This window comes from Cricetulus griseus, chromosome 6 (genome assembly GCF_003668045.3).
Source record: "Cricetulus griseus strain 17A/GY chromosome 6, alternate assembly CriGri-PICRH-1.0, whole genome shotgun sequence".
NCBI classification, from domain to species: domain Eukaryota; kingdom Metazoa; phylum Chordata; class Mammalia; order Rodentia; family Cricetidae; genus Cricetulus; species Cricetulus griseus.
The window spans coordinates 47372071-47394553 of NC_048599.1; the positions used below are offsets into that span (position 1 = coordinate 47372071).

General features: G+C 49.5%; 2 protein-coding genes across 2 annotated transcripts; one reads left to right on the plus strand and one right to left on the minus strand.

Annotated features, from left to right (window-relative positions):
• Window positions 1-1194: 1194 nt before the first annotated feature.
• Window positions 1195-10539, minus strand: Cdc25b (cell division cycle 25B). Its single transcript, NM_001292058.1, is given in 16 exon segments — window positions 1195-1335; window positions 1490-1601; window positions 3098-3231; window positions 3414-3512; window positions 3674-3736; window positions 4182-4274; window positions 4490-4663; window positions 4754-4834; window positions 5235-5369; window positions 5801-5923; window positions 6014-6136; window positions 6375-6411; window positions 6546-6587; window positions 8601-8652; window positions 9451-9563; window positions 10340-10539. Coding segments are annotated over 16 exon segments (1722 nt in total).
• Window positions 10540-20233: 9694 nt separating this feature from the next.
• Cenpb (centromere protein B) lies at window positions 20234-22054 on the plus strand. The gene is given in 1 exon segment (NM_001244399.1): window positions 20234-22054. A coding segment is annotated over 1 exon segment (1821 nt).
• Window positions 22055-22483: the final 429 nt, after the last annotated feature.

A 22483-nucleotide genomic window follows, 5' to 3' on the forward strand; every position in this document is an offset into this window, starting at 1 on the left:
AACAAGAGGACTCACAGGGGCCTTCCAGCATGACTTTCCCATGTGTAGATTCTGAACCCATCGGTTGCTTGGTTTTGTTATTTAGCTGCTTCCATGACAATGTTCCTTTAATATTTCCAAATGCTAAGTGTAAAGACTTTGTACACACACACACACATACACTCCTGCCATAGGCACTCACTCTCACCAAAATCCTTCCACCCATTTGTGTGCATACATGTGTGCAAGGCACTGTGTATCATCCATGACCACTAAGCCTCCTGTCCATCTACAACAGGCCCAGGCTCGGTCACTAGTACAACAACACAGAAAAAAACAAAACAAGAAACCACACATACACTAAGAGGCCTTCTGGGCCAGACATGGTAAGGACTCAAGGGAGGAAAGGAAAGAAGACAAGGGTCAAAAGGGATGCTCAGTGTCTGTCCTGCCCAGCAGCAGGCTCTGACCAGTGAGGCTCTGGGGTTCACAGCAGCCAGCAGCAGGGAGGGGACTCCCAGAGGCTCCTGAATCAGGCCTTTGCCCTTGCCTTGGGGGCATTAAAGAAGAAGATCCCGTTCTGGGCAAACAAAAGCCAGGCCTACTGAGTAAGCGATATTTGAATCTCCAACCCCCAGATGTATGAGGGAGCCTACCCAGCTGTCAGTGTGTCCCGAAACAGGCTAAGTCAGACAAACAAAAATAAGAGCTGCAGGTAAGACAACAACAGGAAAAGGGAAGCACTTAATGTTTTCAATGGAGTGCCTGTGCAAAGGCCAGGAGAGGAGAGCAAATACAGTCCTGTGCAGAAGCAGGGGTAGCATGCTGCTTCTAGACCACCCAAGGAGCTAGTGGGCTCATCCTAAAAGGGCTGAGGCTCTCCCCACAAAGGGGGCTTTCTGAACACAGGAAGACAAAGAGTTAATACAAACAAGGAAAAAAAGACTATAAAAGGCTCCCATGAACACAAAGCACTTCCTCCTAGCTGGTATCCACCCATCAGGCTGGGCTCTTCAAGATGGAGCTGGCACCAGGATATGGAAAAATTAGTGGAGTAAGACAGGAGAATCAAGGACAGGGACAGACAAGACGTGACACTACACCATCCCCCAACACCCAATAGCACCTGAGGCCTCTAGCAAGTAGGTGGCCTCATAGGCCCATGGAACCCACTGGCTACCAGGCCCCACGAGGTAAGGATAGCAGCAGGATGCATCACTGGTCTTGCAGCCGGCTACAGAGTTCCCTCCGGCTCCGCTCCCCAGCCCAGCTGCGTGTCTTGAGGCGGAAGGTCCTCAGCTCATCCCTGAAGGCCTTGTGGTTCATGGGTCTGTAGTTCTGGGGCTCACAAAAGTTCTAAAAGAGGATGAGAAGATGAAGAGCTCATCAGTATGGGAGAAAACAGTAGGCTGTGTGTGGCGGGGAAAGCCTTTTCCCTTTTTTTTTTTTTTTTTTTTGCCTACAGCCCAGCTGAGCCCTGTCCCTACAGTCTATCTCAGGAGAGCTGTACCGGATGCTGTGGGAAGAATTCCTTGTAGCCGCCTTTGAGGATATACATCTCAGGGTAGTATAGGCTGGGGTAGTCATTAGCTGCACGGTCCCGTTCCCTGACGAACCGGCACCTGGAGCAGCATGGAAAGGGGTTCAGGGCAGGAGACATATCACAGTGAGACCTATGCCTTGTACATGCTGCTTTGGAGGGGTCTCCAAGGGCACAGGCTTCAGAGCACAGGAACGCCATCTACGAGGTTAGACTGGTTATGGGTAGGCGGCAATGGGGTGAAGACAGAGGTAAATCAGGAGTGGCCACTGTTTCTGGAAGGCATTCACATAACCTTGGTTAGAGCATTCTATGACATGTACCAGGAAAGAGGGAGCAAGAAAGGTGACCAGAGAACACAATACAAGGCCCACTCAGAGCCTGACCTGGTGACAGAAGCCTGTAATCTTAGATACATAGGATTCTGAGGGATTGCAGTTTCAAAACCTGCCAGACCTACAAAAAGAGCTCAAGGCCAGCCTGGACATTTGAGGAATACCCTGTCTCAAAATAAAAGATAGGGCTGGGATGTGACTCAGTAGGTAAGAGCTGAGTAAATATAAACCTGAGGACCTGAGTTCAAATCCCCTGAACAACAAAAGGTCTGTAACCTCAGCATTGGAGGTGTGTGGGGTAAAAACAGGAGGATCAGTTGGAGTTAGACTGAAGGCCACCAAGTCCAAAGTTCAGTGAGAAATCCTGTCTCAAGGAATAAGGCAAAGAGTATACAGCAGCATGTGTAATGCCCTACTATGGCCATATATATATACATATATATATGTATATATATACCATACAAAGGCACTCTCTCTCTCTTTCTCTCTCTATACACATACACACACATTAAAAAAGTAAAAAAATCTAAATAAAAAGTAAAGGGAGGCCTGGGAGTAACCCTCCCTGGTAGAGTGATTCCCTGGTATATGTGATGACCTGGCTCGGACACTAGTACAGCAACACAGGAAAAAAACACACATGCTCCAGAGTCTCCTGGACCAGATGTGGTAAGGACTCCAGGGAAGAAAGGGAAGGAGCACAGAAGGATCAAACAGCAAAGCACAGAGACTGGTCCATTGCCCAGCAGGGGCCACGTGCTGGAACCCCAGAGCACAGGGGAATGCAGCAGACAGGAGGCCCCTGTATAGAGAACGGGAGACACAGATTCCAGTCCACTAAGAAGCTACCAGATGGAGCTGGTGGCCACCCTGGACCAGGAGGCAAGGGAGTAAGCAGAAAAGATCACTCATGGAGGAACAAAGGAGAGACAGGTGAAGAAGGCTGAGGGCCCCAGTGGTTACCAGCATGGGAACAGGATACCAAATGCCTGAGTGTCACTGAGAATGTGGCTTAGAACAGGGTCCTCAGATTTTAAGGACACTGCTAGATTTGGCATCAGTTTTTGTTGGGGTACAGTAATGTTTGAAGGATGGTGTGATGAGGTGGTTGGAAAGAAGGCAATGGGAAGACATGCTGTCTGTGGCAGGAGAGCAAGGTAATTTCTAAAGTATCAGCGGCAGCAAGAGGCTCTAGCACTCAGTTCTGGGCAAAGGTGGGCACTAGGACAGTGCTAGGACTCACATGCGGGGCCCACGCTCAGATGAGAATTCACAGTGGAAAATAAGGATGATTCTCTTGTCCAGGCTACAAGGCTTGATGGGGCGCTGCAGCAAGAAGGTCTCGACATCCCGTTCCAGAGGCAAGTTCACAGCATTCTGTCAGAGCATCTGGGGGTCAAGCCATAGCCTGCACCTGGTCCCTTCTCTCAGTTCCCAGGAAAGTAACTCCACCTCTTGCTGGGAGGAACCCTCCCCATGAGACATACTCCACAAAAGCTTATTCATCCTCTTGGCAAGGAATCTGCATGGAGGGTCTGGCCTTCCGAGCAGCATCTCACCTTGATATGTCCACCTTCATACTCATAGGGGTATCTGCAGTCCACAATTACAAATTTCTCCACCATGTTGCTGAACTTGCCTGTCAACAGGGCCACCATCTGCAGGAGGCCATAGGGTTGGTGCCAGCTGGTGAGACGGGTAGCCAAGGTTTTCCCTCACACTTGTGATGGTCTGTGCATGCAGCCCATCCACAGGGGAGGACAAGAGTCAAAAAAAGGTGGTCCCCAATGCACCTGAAGAGTGGCTCAACCCTGCTTACAGTTTCTGGTGAGATGTACTTGAGGTCTTGGTGTTTGCCATCCACAGTCTGCAGGAGGAAAGCCTGCAAGGGAAGGATGAGTCACTCTGAGAAAGTGAGACAAGAAGGCTGGAAAAGACAGAGACAACACCTGCTTCAACCTTCAGATTCACCTTTGAGTGCAACATCTGGGGGCCCGGCCCATACCCAGGGAACAACCTTCAGAGGGTTAAAAACAGAAAGGAGAAGCCCTGGGACTCCTGACTTCCTGCTCTTGGATTTGGAAGCCAAGGGGTAAGGCAGGAGATTGCATTCCAGAGACTCATTTGGAAATGTTTTCAAGGCTGAGATATGTCAGATGCCTGGACAGATTTGAGGTGGCACCAGGAGAAGGGGAGCCAGAGGGAAGGATCTGCATGAGAACAAGAATGAAAAGATACAAGAGAGAAAGGGGGCCCTCTGGGGACAGAGAGCTCCTGCACTATGGGTCCAGAGCAGATAATAAAAGTCCTGAGTCCTGTGACGCTACCTTAGAGTAATCTCCAATCAGTCCACGGTGGTCACTGTCCAGGATGCTTTCAATCTCATGACACAGGGACTTTGAGCGGAAGACACGGGCCTTCTGGAAGGCAAGGCAGATAGAGGCCAGGTCAGGATCAGACTGCCTCTCAGTGCCATTCGTCTGAGGCCCTCTTTCCCTGCCACATAAACAAGTACCTGTACACTACCCCTTGCTATACATTTGGCCAAGAGAGCACACCCCAGACCATCTTCAGCCCACAAATATCCCCAGCCAAGTGAGCAGTGACAACCCAGCCCCAGGAGGAAGAAACTAACAGGTTCTTCAGGCTGTTGCTCTTCCAGGGGTGTCACACTCTTCCTGCGCTTGCTCTGGACAGGTGTGTCCTTGTCCTGGGGCCGTTCTAGCCTCTTGAGGATGGGCCGGATCACACTGCACGGCATGGATGGAGATCGGAAGAGCCGCTGGCACTTGCTGAACATGATGAGATCCTGGCCAGGGTAACATGGCGGGAGTTAGAATGATCAGTCCCTCAACCCCACATCCCTAGGCTCTGAGGCGGGGGCACTACCGAGTCTCACCTGTGACTCTTCCTTATCCAGGTTTTTGACAAGTGGGGCACTAAAGAGGTTCTCCATGCCTGGGGGGACCACGTCATCATCCTGAGGTCAAATCAGCAAGGACACAATCACAAACGCAAGCACTGGATGAACCTCACCGAGTCTTCCCTTGCCTACGCCCCCAGAAACGCTGGGCTGTCTGCAGCCCTGCTGACTCCTCCATCTATGGTGGCAGCCCCAAACCTAAAAAGCTGTAGGGACCCACCTGCTGCTGGGGCATGCCCTGAGCCAGGAGAAGTACCTTCATCATGCCAAGCCTCCATTCCTCTGTAGCACCAGCCCACCTGGTCGTCTCTGACTGGCAATATCAGGCTGTTACTTAGTTCCCTCAAATTCTTCTGACATTGGGGTGAGGTTGTAGTCTTGATGAAGTCAAAGCTCTCCTTTCCTGGGCTAGCTGAATGGGGAGCAAGTAGGGGCCTTGTGGGCCAAGGCTGTTTACCTTCAAATCACTCTCCAGGATGTCCACAAATCCATCATCATCTTCAGATGCCCTTTCAACAGGAGTCAAGGAAGAGGAAGACTGGGCCATAGGGCTCAGCTCCTCTACTTCCATCTTCCGTTCAGGGGTAAGACACTGTCCAAATGACAAGCACAGACTACTCAGAAGTGGGAATCTGCCAGCCCTTCTGAGCATAAGTCTCTAGGACCTGGGGATGAGAGTGGGGAAGTCTGGACCATTCTTTTCTTCTCTTACTGTCTCTTTAAAATTTTTTAGCTTTTATTTACCTTTAATTTTTTAACCTTTATTTGTGGATATGGTGTTTTGCCTACACATATGTCTGTGCACCATGTGCTAGCAGTGTCCACAGAGGCCAGAAGAAGATATCAGGTCCTCTGGGACTGGAATTATAGAATTATAGAGCTGTCGTGGGTGTGCTGGGAATTGAACCAGGTCCTCTGAAAAAGCAACCAGTGCTCTTAACCACTGCATCATCTCTCCAGCCACCACCTCTCCCCTGTGCTGTTTCTTGAGGACCCTACAGGGAACCAGTTCTCCTCATGTACCATTAAGTCAGGGGCTGAGCTTGGCCTCTGGGCAAAGGCCTCTCTGCGACTGGCCCACTCAACCAGAGCTTGGGCAGGGTTGGGACGAGTGGACTCCCATGGCATCTTGAAGACATATCCATCCTGTGGGCAAGATTAGAGAGGAAACATCAGATAACCCCAGTGCACCCTTCTCTCCTTGGACCTCTTCCATCCTTGTCTCTGGAAGCGTACATTCTCTTTGTCCTCCCCAGGGCTGTTGGCAGCTCTGTAGCCTGCTTCATGTTTCTTCCGGCTGTCCAGTGCTTGGGAGTTGGTGATGTTCTGTAGCACAGGGCTGTGGTCCAGCAGCCTTACCTAGAAGTCAGACTGAAGTTACTGGCTGCACTCCTGTTATTACCCAGGCCCTCTCTACCTTCTGCTACCCTCCCTGTTCCAACTCCCCAGGCCACTTAGCCACCAAATGAAACCCCATCTCCCCCAACCAGTCCAGGGATGCCTGGCTACTTCAAGGACATCCTCCAAGAGGTGCCCCCAGGGTGTCCATGCTAGCTAGGATGCCTGAGCTCCCTGTCAGGCCTTGGAGGACACTCACTGGCAAGGATCGGAAGCGTTTTATGGTAAACTGCTCACTGCAAAAGAAAGAATGACAGTCAGAGCTGGGAAAATGGGGGTGAGTGACTTAAAGCAGGCAGGATTTCCTTGCACCCAAGCCATCTACATCTCAGGAGACAGCGGGAAGTAGAGAAGGGAGGAAAGCACTCACTTTTGAATGACCCGACTGGCTGCCTGAATGGCCTGTTCAAACCTAGGAGAGAGAAATGACCCATTTTCTCTGTAGCCCAACATCTACCTCAAGCACCAGGCACCAGCCAGGCCCATCCCCAAAGGGCAACAATGAGAACAAGAACAAGGGCCTGTGGTCAGGCTAGGGGAAGGAGACAGAGGGAAAAAAGCCCATCATTGGTGGGACCAGGTATCATGGATGAAGGATTTGAGGCAGCCTGGGATTTTAAAGGCTGCCTTGAATGGAAGCAGGCCTAAAGAAAGGCAGTGATGGAGACAGCTGGGGCAGGTCACAGGGTCATTAAGACATCACCAAGGCAACAGTCTCGCCAGCCTGCACCAGCTAGCACAGGCCTTCCACCTGTATGCAAATTACATTTGTGGGGCCATATGGCCACCATGAAAGGCATTGATCCATACCACGACAATAGGCTGAAGGCACCCTGTAATGTGGGTGACTCTGGGGTGGATGCCAGCAAGGCTGGTTTTCCCTTTCCACTAGGAGAAACTGGCCTGGCTCTCTCCAGAACAGGGGGCCCTTACTTCAGTGTTTTTCTGGATCAGCCCAGAAGAAACTCTTAGTGACAAGTATACGGGTTACATACTCTCCTCCCTCCTATGGAATTTTTCTAAGAACCAACCCCTTTTCCACCCCCTCTGTCTTAGAAGAGGCCAGCCAGCAAGGAATTCCAACAGATGTTCCTTTTGAGGCTGAGGCATTGGCCTCTGCATACAGCCCTGCCTTACACAATGTTGCTGGACCACCTATCCAGTGGAGCACAGCACGCTTTTACACACACACACACACACACACACACACACACACACACACACACACACTTCTTTCTGAGAAACTAAATAATCAAAAGCAAGTGCAGGCCCCTCAATCAACCTGGTATCATTTGTAGCTGGGCCTTAGGGGTGAGAGATCTGCGTTGTCACTAAAAACCAATCTACACTCCTCCAATCCCCACCCAATTCTGGTTTCCTGTTTGTGAGTAAACCCTGAGCTTAGCACAGTCTGATCAAAGGCATCAGGAGGAAACAGTAACTAACTGCCACCCTAAACCAAAAGCTCTAGCTGGCAGTGCTCAGCTGTTGCTCCTAATGCCTGACAGCTACTCCAGCAGCTGGATGGGAACAGGTGTGCTCTAGAAGGCACAATTTGTGCCTATAGGCAAGCAAGGAAGTGGTATGTGGCCAGAGCAAAGACCAGCTCTCTCTCCCAACTCCCTATTGCAAAGGGCCTGGTCAGAGGTTGGCCTGGAGAGTCAAGTGTCAAAGCCAGGAACTGCGGATGGGCCAAGCCACTCAAACCAGTATGCAGACACTACTCTTGTTTGGTCTATGTTTTGAGATGTGTGTGGCCTTACTGTGCTGCCTAAATTGGCCTGAACTCCCTATCTTCCTTTCTTAGCTTCCTGAGTATTGGGATTACAGATATGGACCAACACACCCAGCAGGACCATATTTTTAAGTTGGAAAAACATTTCACATGAATAAAAATGTGTACAGACAAAAAAGAAAAATGGGACATTAGGTTTGTACTTCTGAATGACAAAGCAAGCTGGAGCCAAGTATCAGAGTACACTTTCCCAGAGGCTATTGTCCCTATGACGAGAGTTTCTCTATGATAGTGGGCCCTTCTCTGAACAGAAAGCCAGTTCTCAAGGCTTGGGGACCAAGCCCTGAGGGATCTGCCTACTTTTTGATTTCCCTATAAGAATGCACAATCCTGGGGGCTGGAGAGATGGCTTAGTGACTAAGAACACTTGTCACTTTTGCAGAGGACCTGAGTTCAGTATCTAGCACTCACATAGAGCAACTCATAACAACCTAAAACCCCAACTTGAAGGGATCCAAAGCCCTCTTCTGGCCTCTCCAGGCCCAAACTCTCACATGCACATATCCCCATGTAGAGAAACACACAATACATAAACACATAATTAAAAGTAAATCTTAAAAAAAGAAAGAAAAAATGATTCCAAAGAGCAGGTGCCAACTCCTCAGAGGGAATCCTCCCTTCTCTACTCACGAATGCTCTGCCTTCTGTGGGTCCATAGGGCTGGGGGAATCCATGCAGAGACCTGGTGGGACAGAGCACCTTGGCTTGCAAGTAGAAGCCTTCCATGCTTACCTTTTCCCAACCTCTTTCAATTTGAGATCAAGACATACATACTTTTAAAAAATGAAACAAAACCTACTCATGGACCCTGAGCACGGGATACTGGCCCCCAAAGCAGCCAGGGAAACATTATCTATTTACTATGGAACCATCTCTACACAGTTGCTCTATTTTTTGGTTTTTGAGACAGGGTTTCTCTGTGTAACAGCCCTAGCTGTCCTGAAATTCACTTGGTAGACCAGGCTGGCCTTGAACTCACAGAGTGAGCTTCCCAAGTGCTGGGATTAAAGGCATGAACCACCACCACCCTGCCTCTACACAGTTTTTTTTTTTTTTTATGACAATGCTTTCTAAGCATTTTTTGTAAGATGGTTTAAAATGACTTGGAAAAGATAGTGATTTTCTAAGGAGAAAAGTGACACACTTTTTTTAATGTTTCACAAGGACCAACTTTTGGTGGTAGTATGTGCCTTCTGGGTGGAGCTGTGGTTTAGTGGCTTCATCACTAGGTTTCAAATAGGTAAGATAGCATTTCCTACCAAGGGACAGACTTCCCCACACTCCCCAGTTAAGGTTGGGTGTGGTAAGAACCACCAGAGGTGTGTTTTCTTTTCAGCTTTGAAGGCAAGATAGGAGACAATTCTGGGCCCACCCAGCGTGGAAAGGATGTTTATCTGATGAGCCGAGAAGTTAGGAGGTCCAGGCAGTTCCCTGATCTCTTCTGACACTAGGGGACCTCACCTCGGACCCTGGACCTTACCTGCATCAGAAGATTCTGAGGACTCGGATGACATGGAGGTACGCCTGGATAGAGATAGGTCCACCAGCCTGTTCTGGAATGACAGACTTCCTACTTGAGTCTTTGGGGTCTCACTGGGAAGGCACAGAAGAGGAGATGAATGCTTGGTTTAGAAGCTGGTTGGTCCTTGTTCCTATGTATTCCCTAGCTATGAAAGACCCACACATTACTGAGAAATGATCACATCCTAGAATTATTCTGTATCTCAGGTCAAAGCTCTTTATTCTATGGAAGCCCTAGAGGGTCTTCTCTGGATGTACAGATTCAAGAAAGACCCTCCTAATGGGCCCAAAGAGGGAGAAGAATGAGGAAGGAGGGTGGGCAGGAGGCAGCAGAGAAGTTCTGTAGAACCTTCCCCGGCTCTTCACATCTCCATCTATCCACGCATTTTCCTGGAGGCAAAGACCAAGACCTGGGTCTCTATTGCAGCCGGACTACCCAGCTTAGGATCCTACAGGCACCTTTAGGGAGGTCAGTCAGTCTTCAGTAAGTTTAAGCCTTAGGGGAGTTGGAGAGATGCAGGGTGCAAAGATCAGGGGCAAGGCATTGTATGACCCACTCCTATTCCAACCTCAATGATCCCCTGCCTAAGGCAGAAATTAGGGAGGTAGTGTGCCATAGGCACAGTGAGGGAGCAGGGGGGTGAATGATCTTTAGCTGGTCACCTGGAGGATGTAAGTGGCACTTCTGACTCAGCACCCTTGTGCCAGGTCCCTGAAGCAGGGGCAAAGGCGTTCGTGCTCAGTATTCCTAGGCTCCGGTGCCTAGTTCCCTCTAGTTGGGGTTCCCCATCCCACCACACCCAGCATCCTACCTGTAGAGGCCAGTGCCCTTGGGGTGTCTGTCATACCTGCCGAGTCCCGCGAGGTCGTGCATGGTCTTGGTAAGACTGGTAACCGGAGAGGAGGAAGCCGCGCGTTCCGGAGACCCCAGGAAGCCATCAGACTCCAACCCGAAGCCTGAGAGGTGGCGCGGCCTCTGAACGCCACCGAGCACGAGGTCAGGAATGAGAGCAGAGCCCGGCGCAGACTTCTGCGGGTGCACCTCCATCGTTGTGGAGTGGGCAAAGGCTAGCTACAGGGCCACAAGCACGAGGGCGAGCAGACACCAATCCAGCTGGCTCGGCTCCGAGAACAAGCCTGGGGTGAGGGGAAGGAGGGAGGGAAGGAAGGGAGGAAGAGCAATGGGCCTGGGAGTGAGGAGAGGGATGTGGGGAGGAAGGGAGGGAAAGACGCTGAGCTGGGCAGCTGCCACCTCCACCTCCTTATATATTCGAAAAATAACAGCGGCAGCGCCGCCGGACGCCACCAATGGGGGCGCCGGTTCCGGGAGGGCGGGACCGAGGGCGGGGCTCTTGTGGTTGGGGCTGAGGCTGGACCAGCTAATTCTGCCCGCCCGGCTTCTTAGGGTGACTCAGGGAGTTGGGTTAACCCCATGTCCCACGCATACCCTCTGCTTCCTCTGACACGAAGATCCTGTTCTCCAGGATTCTGCCTCCTGGGACAGGGTTTGGAGGTTCACAGCCCCAGAGGGAGTAGCCACCCCCTAGGGTGGCCTCGAAAGGACCCCTCGACGTTTTACCATCACGCACGGTCACCGGTAAGGAACCGTGCGAAGCTCTGCCTGAGCTCCAAGTGTGCTGTGAGATCTGCGTTCCCTGTCCCGTTTACAGACCAGGACGTTGAGAAGTTCCTTAACTCGTTTAAGGCCGTGGGTTTGTTTGAGTGGCGGAGACAGAGATTCTTCCTCCCGGGCTCCTCTCATCTTGCAGCCCCCCGTCCGCAACCCCGGGCCGCGGTCGCTACAGGCGGCGCTTTGGGCACGCGCCTCTTTGCGCTACAGAGCGGAACTGCGGGCTTCCGGGGCTCCCAGTTTAGATGTGAGCCCAATACTCTCCGGTAATCCCTGAGGATCAACGTTTAGATCAAGGGTTTCTGCTGCAGGCAATTGTGACCTGTCACCAGAGAACCCAGTTAGGGGAGAAAAAGCTCACACCCACTTAAGACTTGGCTAATTTGGTGTTAATAGCACCGTATTTAGTGTTTCTTTGAAGGTGGAAGAGGCTGAATTTGCTATTAGTTTACAATGAGCGCCTTCTAATGATCTGAACACCTTCCAGCCAAGTCTGTTTTCCTGGAATGAGTTGGTAAGGACCAAGTGGGCAGTTGGAAACTTTTTCAAATTTGTTCTCCCCATGGAAGGCGTGGCTTCTGGGCTGGTATTGGGGTACAGTACAGGATCTAGGAGTTAAGTATAGCCTTGCACATCTGCCTTTAATGTTTCAGCCACCATCCCAGGCCGGCTAGGTAGGAATGGCAAAAGGGCAACTAAGGGTAGGGATGGGGTCTAAGAGGTTCAGCTGTGTGTGAAGGAAGACACTAGCCACACCTGAGTGGAGTGACCAAAGTAGGAACAACGGCCTTTCTTATTTTCCCCAGCTCCTATGCCAGGAACTATTATATACTATTAGGTAGTTAGGACCTATTTCCTGTTCCGGTTATAAGTCAAGCTCCCGGACCTCCAGCCTCCTGTTCTGGCCTTAGTGCCAGGACCAGGAGAGAAATGTGCTCCCCGTCTAGCCTTCCACCCCCAACCCTAGGACACAAACTCTTGATGGTGAGAAATCCCCCAGTGGAGGGGAGAGGAGTCCAGCCGAGTTCTTTCAGGGCTCTCTTCATGTTGCCACTTAGGTCATAGATGATGTACTCAACTAAAACAACAACAAAACTAGTCCCTAAAGATCAGTGAAAAGATTTGCTCTTTTTGAAGTTAAGGAGGGGAGGGTCTCATTATGTAGACCTGGCTGGCCTAGGGTTCTGTATGTAGAGCAAGCTGGCTTTCAAAGTCATGGTGATCACCCTGCTTTTGCCTCCTGAGTGCTGGGATTACAGGTATGAGCCACCACTACTGGCATATTAAAATATTAGCAGAATAAGAAGACTATTTCCACATGGCATCATTTTTTAGAGACTTAAAATCAAATTTTTAAAAATTTCTATTTTATTGTCTTTTGTGTGTCCCCGGGTCCTTTTGCTTGTCTGTGCACACTGTCTGTCTGCTTGGTGCCTGTGAAGGACAGAAAAAGGGCTCAGATGCCCTGAAACTTGTGGTTGTGAGCTGCCTTGTAGGTGCTGGGAATCAAATCTGGGACCTCTGGAAGAATAGCCAGTGTTCTTAACCTCCGAGCCATGTCTCTAGGGCCCTTTTAGAAACTTTTTTGTTTCCCCTATTGGTCCACCCCCCACCCCCCCCACATACACCTTTTTTCATGGCTTGTAACCTGTTAAATTTATGTTCCACCAAAAATTCAGACAAAGGAGAGTATCAAATGATACAAAAGGCAGCCTCTCCCCCCAAATCTTCAGAAAAAACACTGTGAGAATGCTCTTTTCTTGTAATGTCTCCTGAAGATGATTCATACTATACAAAGGAAACATGGATGACGGCCACAAACAGAGTTAAACATTTCCTAGTAGCCACATTCAAAAAGCAAAAAAGGAAGCTGGCCTTGGTTGTGTTCTTCTGTAAACTTATGGTGGGGGAGGGGATCAAGGAATGAGGATCACTGAGAGTTTGAGGCCAGCCTGGGCTGTAGAGTCAGACCCTGTCTCAAAAAAAAAAAAAAAAAAAAAAAAAAAAAAAACCCAAAAAAAACCCCCCAAAAACCAAAAAACAAAAACCTGACACTACCAACAACAAAAAGTAAAACGGGGCTTGAGGTGTGTCCCAATGGGAGGCCCTTTGCCTAGGCCTGGCTTCTGGAATCAGTTCATAACAGAGCAAAAACTATAAGTAAGTAAATATATAAAGTAAAATATGTAATTTTTATTTTTATATTTTTAGTTGTAGTTTATATTGTAGCTAATGTAATATATTAAAACTATTGTTGTGTGATTTTTTTTTTTTTTTTTTTTTTTTTGTCAACTTGACACAAGCTAGAGTCATCTGGGAAGAGGAAACTCAATTAAGAAAATGCCTCCATCCAATTGGCCTGTAGGCATTTTCTTGATTGATGATTGATTGGGAGGGCCCAGCCTGCTGTGGGTGATGCCACTCCTGGGCTGGTGGTCCTGGGTTGTGTGTATGGGGGCTGGAGAGATGGCTCAGTAGTTAAAGAGCACTGGCTGATCTTCCACAAAACCCAGGTTTGATTTCCATTATCTACATGGCAGCTCACAACTGTCTGTAACTCCCATTCCAGGAGATCCACTGCCCTCTTCTGACCCTTGTAGATAGCTAGGCATGGTGCAGACATACATGTGATCAAAGCATTCATACATGTGGTGGTTTGAATAAGATGGCCCCACTAGGCTCATATATCAGAATGCTTAGGAATGGCATTATTTGTTGGAGTACGTGTGGCCTTGTTGGAGGAATGTGTCACTGGGAGTGGGCTTTGAGGTTTCAAAAGCCCAAGTCAGGCCCAATGGCTCTCTCTCTTCCTGCTGCCAGTAGAATTCTTAGCTACTTCTGCATCATGTCTGCCTAAATGCCTCCATGCTCAATAGTAGTGAACTAAACCTCTGAAACTGCAAGCAAGTCCCAATTAAATGCTTTCCTTTGTAAGAGTTGCCACGGTCATGTTGTCAATTCACAGCAAGAGAATATTGGCTAAGACAATACACATAAAAAGTAAATCTAAACAAGCAAACAAAAAGCAATATTTGTGGCTTGTGAGGCTAAGACTGGAGAATTATAAGAGTGAGGGTAATTTGGACTACATACTGAGTCTCTAACTCCAAAAACAAAAACAAGGCCAGAGGTGGTGGCATATGACTTTAACCCCAGCACTCAGATCTCTGTGAGTTCAAGGCCAGCCTGGTCTACACAGAGTTCTAGGCTGGCCAGACCTGTCTCAAACAAAACAAAACAAACCACAAAAACAACAAAACCCAGCCAGCAGCAATAAAATATGTATGGGAAAATAACTAAAAAATATTCTTTGATTATAGGTGGATCACACATGTAATCCTAACACTTGGGAGGTAGAGGCAGAAGAATCAGGAGTTTAAAGTCATCCTCAACTACAATACCTAGTTTAAGGCCAGCAACAACAACAAAAAAGACAATTTTTTTTCTAGTGGTAGCATTACACATTTTTATCCTCCAAAAAAAAATCCATATTTAGCCGGGCGTTGGTGGCGCACGCCTTTAATCCCAGCACTCGGGAGGCAGAGGCAGGCGGATCTATGTGAGTTCGAGACCAGCCTGGTCTACAAGAGCTAGTTCCAGGATAGCCTCCAAAGCCACACAGAAACCCTGTCTCGAAAAAAAAAAAATCCATATTTTAAAAGACTCAGTCAGAAGAACATGTATAATTTTTCAAGTGGTTACAAATACAGTTTGGATTTTTGTTTGTTTTTTGTTTTGAGACAAGGCCACATATAGCCCAGGATGACCTCAGATTCACTATGTAGCTGAGGACGATCTTGAATTTCTGATCTTCCTGCCTCTATCTCCTGAGTACTGGGATTACAGGCTTGTACTACATACATGGTTTAGCTGACCTGAGGATAAAATGCTAGGCAAGCTCTCTTCCTACTGAGCTACATTCCCAGCCCTTAAGCATACATTCTCGATATAGCAGTTCCTCACATGACTAAGTAGAGTTATTACATTGACCAGCAGTCCTATGCTAGGTTTATACCCAAGAGTAATGAAAACATGGCTATCCAAAACTTTGCAAACAAATGTTTATAGCAGCATTAATCATAGCCAAAAGGTAGAAGTAACCTAAATGTCCATCAACTGATGAACAGATAAACAAAATACCATTTTTAAAAGAAAAAGAAATCAGACATAAGGTCAAATTATTACTCATGTATAACACAGATGAACCATCACATTTAGATTATGGTCCTGAAGTGGAGAGATGTTTCCTCACCTTTTTGTTTTTGTTTTTTGAGACAGAGTTTCTCTATGTAGCCTTGGCTGTCCTGGAACTTGCTCTGTAGCCCAGGCTGGCCTGGAACTCAAGTGTTGGGATTAAAGGCATGCGCCACCAATGCCCGGCTGCCTCAGCTTCTTTTAAGGTGAAGAAAACATTCTAAAGTTGAGTTGTAATGGTGGCTGTAAGCTGTATACTTTGGATGAATTGTACAGTTACAGTATATGAACTACATCATAAAGCTTTGTTATCGGAGAGGACACAGGCAAATTGAACATTCCTTTTGGGATACTCAGGTCTGGGTGCTTTGGAAGTTTAGTGACACCCCCATAGCTAGCTGACTTCCATCCCACTAATATCATCTGCTCTACTCCCTATCAGGACCTCCTTGATGCCACACAGAATGGCACACAGCCATTCCCAACAGGAAAGCATACATATGCTTCTGGCATAGCCATTTTCAGACTTCTGGTCTATCTGATCCTGTAACAGTACACAGCTGTTATTTTACCTTCTCTGAAATGATATTTCCCCTGCCATCTATGTGGGGCTCTAGGAGCACCATCTCCTTCTGTAAGCTTCGTCTTTCCCCTGTTAGGGTTATTAGGGAAGTCACAGTCCACCTGCTCTTCTGTTGGTCCAGGCTACCAGGAGCTGCTGAACAGGTTTCAAACCCGTGATGCTCATCTTGCCCATCCTTTCATGCCCATCAGCAAGTTTTCCATTCGCTTTTCCTTTTTAATATGTGTGTAAGTAAATATGCAAATATGCATATGTGTTTTTTTTATTTTATTTTTTTATTTTATTTTTTGAGACAGGTTTCACTATGGAGCTCTGATTATCCTGGAACTCACTATATACATCAGGCTGGCCTTCAAATCACAGAGATGCACCTGCTTCTGCCTCCCAAATAAGACACAAAACAAGAAGCAATAAAGCAAAACACAGCCAGAGATTAAAGGCGTGCATCACTACACCATTTTTTGTTTTGTTTTGTTTTTCAAGACAGGGTTTCTCTGTGTAGCTTTGGAGCCTATCTTGGCACTCGCTCTGGAGACCAGGCTGGCCTCAAACTCACAGAGATCCGCCCGCCTCTGTCTCCTGAGTGCTGGAATTAAAGGCATGCGCCACCATGCCGGGCTATATTTTATTTTTTTAATTTTATTTTATATATATGGATGTTTTGAGTGCATGTATGGCTGTGTACCACATGCAGTGCCCACAGAGACCAGAAGAGGGTGTTGGACCCCCGGGAACTAGTTAAAGACAGTTGTTAGCTGATATGTAGATGCTGGGAATTGAACCTAGGAAGAATGAATGTTCTTACCCACTGAGCCATTGCTCCAGCCCTAACAGTAATACTTCTTATAAAAGAAATCTTCGGCTAAGTATGGTGGTACATATCTGTAACCTCAAGTACTGTGGGCACTGAGGAAGGAGGAGCACAAGTTCAAGGCCAGCCTGGGCAACTTGGATTCTATCTTAAATAGTTAAGAATAAAGGGGTTGGCATTTAGAGGTAGAATGCTTGCCTAGCATGTGTAAAACCTTGGGTTCAGTCCTCAGCATTGCAAAAGAAAACCAAGAAGGGAAAGTAAAGGAAGGAAGGAAGGCAGGCAGGCAGGCAAAGTGACTTGAAAAATTCAACAACATAGGGTACATGGGGGGAAAGGTCCCTCCACAGCCCAGTCACCAGACATCCACTGATTATAAGTCAATATATATGAGGAGGCAGGGGGCTGTATGTACAAATGTAGGAAAACTCCAAAATGTAGGCATTTCCCTGAAGATGCATAGGATGGTGTCCTTGGCACATGGCTCCACATTTATCTTGCCACCACAACTAAACATTGATCCAGCCCCTATGGCAGAAAGTTTCTCATATTTTATTCTAAACCTTGAGATTAGAAGAAAGCTTTTGTTTGCTTGTTTTTCCCAAACAGGGTTTCTCCTGGCTGTCCTGGAACTCACTCTCAGAGATCCACTTGCCTCTGTCTCCCAGGTGCTGGGATTAAAGGCATGTGCCTCTATACTTAGCTTAGAAGAATAGTTTTTATATCTTGGGTAAGAAAGGCCTCTACATAAGACACAAAACAAGAAGCAATAAAGCAAAACACAGCCAGAGTTGTCTACTTGGAGATTACAAATTGTCTCCTGTTGAAAGGATATTCCAAGCTAAGACACAAGAAGCAACTGAAAGGAAAAGGTGCAATACACTTATCAAAGACTATATTTATGTTCAGAGCATATGTAGAGGGTTTTTGTTTTATTTAGATTTGAGTTTTGATTTTTTGAGAGAGGGTTTCACTGGGTAGCTCTGGCTGTCCTGGAACTCATTCTGTAGACCATACTGGCCTCAAAGTCATAGAGATCCGCCTGCCTCTGTCTCCTGAGTGCTGGGATTAAAGTATGTGCCACCATCAGGGAAATAATGGCTGGGGGAAGGGCATGTGATTGGCATTCGAGAGGCCCTAAATTTGATCCTTTCAGACACAGAGAGAGGGGAAAAGACCAGAGTGAGAAATATGGACAAAGGCTGAGAATCTCAGGATCCAATATACACATGGAATGAGAAATGTGTATCAAAAGAACACACAGTTACACTGTGTAACTGTCTTCCCTGGCCTTGCAGAACACCACACTGACCTGATGTCTGACTTTGTCTTTATCAGCTATTCATGAGTGTGTTGGTAATTTCTAGAGCCCTTAACCTGGACTATCCCAGGACACTGTCCTTGGTTCTCTTTGTTTCATGTAGCCCCAGCTCCTCAGCCTGCCATTTTGAGATGCTGATCTTCAAGACTTTTTTTTTTTTTTTTTTTTTTTCCTGAGACAGAGTTTCTCTGTGTAGCTTTGTAGACCAGGCTGGCCTCAAACTCACTAGATCTGCCTGCCTCTGCCTCCCAAGTGCTGGGATTAAAGGCGTGCACCACCACTGCTTGGCAATCGTCAAGACTTTTAAAAGCATGGTAACTTCACACATCATGTCTTCCCAAATGCTCAGGGATCTATGCTGAAGATGAGGTGAAATGATTTTAAGAGCCAGAGGTGATAGGTGATTCCAAGGAAACAGTGTCTTCCAGACACAACAGGACTAATGCACATATGAACTCACAGAGCCTATAGTCGTATGCACAAGGTCTGCACAAATTCAAACCAGACCAGGTCTCAGCACTGAGAGGGGGAAGTGGACACAGGTCTCATGCCAACCAAGAAGCTATCTGCAATTGATACCAACTGGCAAAGGGAAAATTAGTTTTCTTCAGTGGAGTATCACTGGGTATAGCAACCACACTCCCACACAAACCCCACACCCACGAGTAGTTGACTAACACAAAATGAACTCAATGGTATTTTTGTAGAATTTTTGTCTCATTTTGCTTTGTTTGGACTTTATTTTTTTATTTTATTTTTACCAGTCTTTGCCTTGTTTTTGTTTGTTTGTTTGTTTGTTTTTGTTTTTGTAGATCTCCCGCTCTTATGTTTCTTGGATTGTCTGGTATGGTGAAACACACTTTTAGTCCCAGCATTGAGGAGGCAAAGGCAGGTGAATCTCCATGAGTTCGAGACCAACCTGGCCTGCACAGAGTTCCAAGCCAGCCAAGGCTGCATAGAGACTCTGCTCAGAAATAAACAAACAGGTAAACACTGCAATGCCCACACTATCTTAAGGGCTCATCACTTTTATGCTGCAGGAATTTTGTTTGTTTCATTTTTGTTTTTTTGAGACCGGGTTTCTCTGTGTAGCTTTGGAGCCTGTCCTGGAACTTGCTCAGTAAACCAGGCTGGCCTCAAATTCACAGAAATCTGCCTGCCTCTATCTCCCAAGTGCTGAGATTAAAGGTGTGTGCCACCACTGCCCAAAGTAGTTTTAAGATTTATTTGTACATATGCATATGAACATACATATTTCTGTAATTGAATTTATGGCTACGTGCATGGGAAAACAAAAACAGTCATACCCAGATGTTATTGGTGTTTTGGGATTGTGGATTACAAGAAGTTTAAAAACGTCTTTAGCACCATCAAATGGATTTAAATGCCATGTTGTTTTTACAAAAAACTAAACGTGTAGCCATAGATTGGCTTTCTCATATTTGGAACAGTACACACCATTAAAGTACATATTAGGTGTCTGAGGGTAAGGCCCAGGACCTAAGACATACTGGCTGTTCTGTCGGATAGTCAGGGGTCCCACATTGCAACTCACAACCACCTGCAATCCCACTCGAGTCCGACGCCCTCTTCTGTCCCGTTCGGGCATTTGCATGCAGGTGCGCATACACACAGGCAGACAGACATACACATGCATAAAGGCAATTACTTAAAAAGAAGCATATTGGCAGTGATATTTACACACAGTGAAAATCCTAATCGCTTGACACCAGACAGTTAAAACGCAGTCCAAGCAGTCTGACGCCAGCTGGCCGAGTCTGGAGGAAAGAGAAGAAGCGAGAGCATCAAAACGTCCTTGTGCATCTGTCCAGGTGTCTGCGCGTTTTGTCTCCGCAAATGACCTTTCCCGCGCGTGGCCGAGGCGCACGGTCCGGGGCCTCAGCGCCCCCGGCGGCGGGTCCAGGCAGTGGCTCGGGGTAGGGGAGGCGGCGCCCAGCGTCCCCGCGCTTCCCGCGAGATCCCGCGCGCGCTCCGCCCCGCGCCGCGCCGCGCTCCCCGCTGGGCACGTCCTGCCGCCCGCGCCGCCCGCGTCGCTCGCCACCGCCCGCCGCCGCCCCGCGAGCCGCTTTGTCTCGGGCGGGGGCGCGCGGAGAGGCCGCCAGGTGCCCCCCGCCGCGGGCCCCGGGCCCCCGCCCCGGGGCGGCGACGGCGGTGCCGGGCCCGGGGCGGAGGGCGCGCCGGGATGGGCCCCAAGCGGCGGCAGCTGACGTTCCGGGAGAAGTCGCGGATCATCCAGGAGGTGGAGGAGAACCCGGACCTACGCAAGGGCGAGATCGCGCGGCGCTTCAACATCCCGCCGTCCACGCTGAGCACCATCCTGAAGAACAAGCGCGCCATCCTGGCGTCGGAGCGCAAGTACGGAGTGGCCTCCACCTGCCGTAAGACCAACAAGCTGTCCCCGTACGACAAGCTGGAGGGGCTTCTCATCGCTTGGTTCCAGCAGATCCGCGCCGCGGGCCTGCCTGTCAAGGGCATCATCCTGAAAGAGAAGGCGCTACGGATAGCGGAGGAGCTGGGCATGGACGACTTCACGGCTTCCAACGGCTGGCTGGATCGCTTCCGCCGGCGCCACGGTGTAGTGGCCTGCAGCGGCGTGACCCGCTCCCGGGCGCGAAGCTCTACCCCACGGGCCCCAGCGGCACCTGCCGGCCCAGCCGCCGTGCCCTCCGAGGGCAGCGGTGGCAGTACACCAGGCTGGCGCACTCGGGAGGAGCAGCCGCCGTCGGTGGCTGAGGGGTACGCCTCGCAGGACGTGTTCAGCGCCACCGAGACCAGCCTGTGGTACGACTTTCTGTCCGACCAGGCCTCGGGGCTGTGGGGAGGTGATGGAACGGCTCGCCAGGCCACCCAGCGTCTTAGCGTTTTGCTGTGCGCCAACGCCGATGGCAGCGAAAAGCTTCCCCCGCTGGTTGCAGGCAAGTCCGCCAAGCCCCGTGCAAGCCAGGGTGGTCTGCCCTGCGACTACACTGCCAACTCTAAGGGTGGAGTCACCACCCAGGCCCTGGCTAAGTACTTGAAAGCTCTGGACACCCGAATGGCTGCAGAATCTCGTCGGGTCCTTCTGCTTGCAGGCCGTCTGGCTGCCCAGTCCTTGGACACCTCGGGCCTGCGGCACGTGCAGCTGGCCTTCTTCCCCCCCGGCACCGTGCATCCTTTGGAGCGAGGAGTGGTCCAGCAGGTGAAGGGCCACTACCGCCAGGCTATGTTGCTCAAGGCCATGGCAGCACTCGAGGGCCAGGATCCCTCAGGCCTGCAGCTGGGCCTAGTGGAGGCCTTACACTTTGTGGCTGCAGCCTGGCAGGCAGTGGAGCCCGCGGACATAGCAACTTGCTTTCGCGAGGCCGGTTTTGGAGGTGGCCTTAATGCCACTATCACCACTTCCTTCAAGAGCGAGGGAGAGGAGGAGGAGGAAGAGGAGGAGGAGGAAGAGGAGGAGGAAGAAGAGGAGGGTGAAGGGGAAGAGGAGGAGGAGGAAGAGGAAGAAGGGGAGGAGGAAGGAGGGGAAGGAGAGGAGGTGGGAGAGGAGGAGGAGGTAGAAGAGGAGGGTGATGAGAGTGATGAAGAGGAGGAGGAGGAGGAGGAGGAGGAGGAAGAAAGCTCCTCTGAGGGCTTAGAGGCTGAAGACTGGGCACAGGGAGTAGTGGAGGCCAGTGGTGGCTTTGGGGGTTACAGTGTCCAGGAAGAGGCCCAGTGCCCAACTCTCCATTTCCTGGAAGGTGGGGAGGACTCTGACTCGGACAGTGATGAAGAGGAGGAAGATGAAGAGGAGGATGAGGAAGATGAAGAAGATGACGATGACGATGAGGATGGTGATGAGGTCCCTGTGCCCAGCTTTGGGGAGGCCATGGCTTACTTTGCCATGGTCAAGAGGTACCTGACCTCCTTTCCCATTGACGACCGCGTACAGAGTCACATCCTTCACTTGGAACATGATCTGGTCCATGTGACTAGGAAGAACCATGCCAGGCAGGCGGGAGTTCGGGGTCTTGGACACCAAAGCTGAGCTGCTGGACATATCTGTGCTCCAGCCCAGATGGGCAGCACCTGCCCAAGGCAGGGAGAACTCCGGGCAGCTGCTGGAGTCAGCTGGAGAAGTCCCAGGGCCTTCAGCAATGCTTTGCCAGGCCCTGAGACAGGCCCAGGGGTTGAGGTCTGCCTCACTGCTATTGCCTCTTTCTCAGAGTCCTGTTTCCTCCCCATTAGTCCCTGGGCTCAGGGCACTGGGTGGGAGGGGAGCTGTCCGGTGCTACCACACCATGCCATCAGTGGGCTAGACCACAGCAGCAGCCAGGGACGGGTCCTGGAAGCTCTTGGCCAGAGAGTGCCTCTCCCCCTGCCTCCCAACCAGGTCTTTGGTGGGGGGATCCCAAAGCCATTCTGGAAGGGCTCCAGAGGAAGGTCCAGCCTAGGCTCCCACAAAATTAGCAGCCCC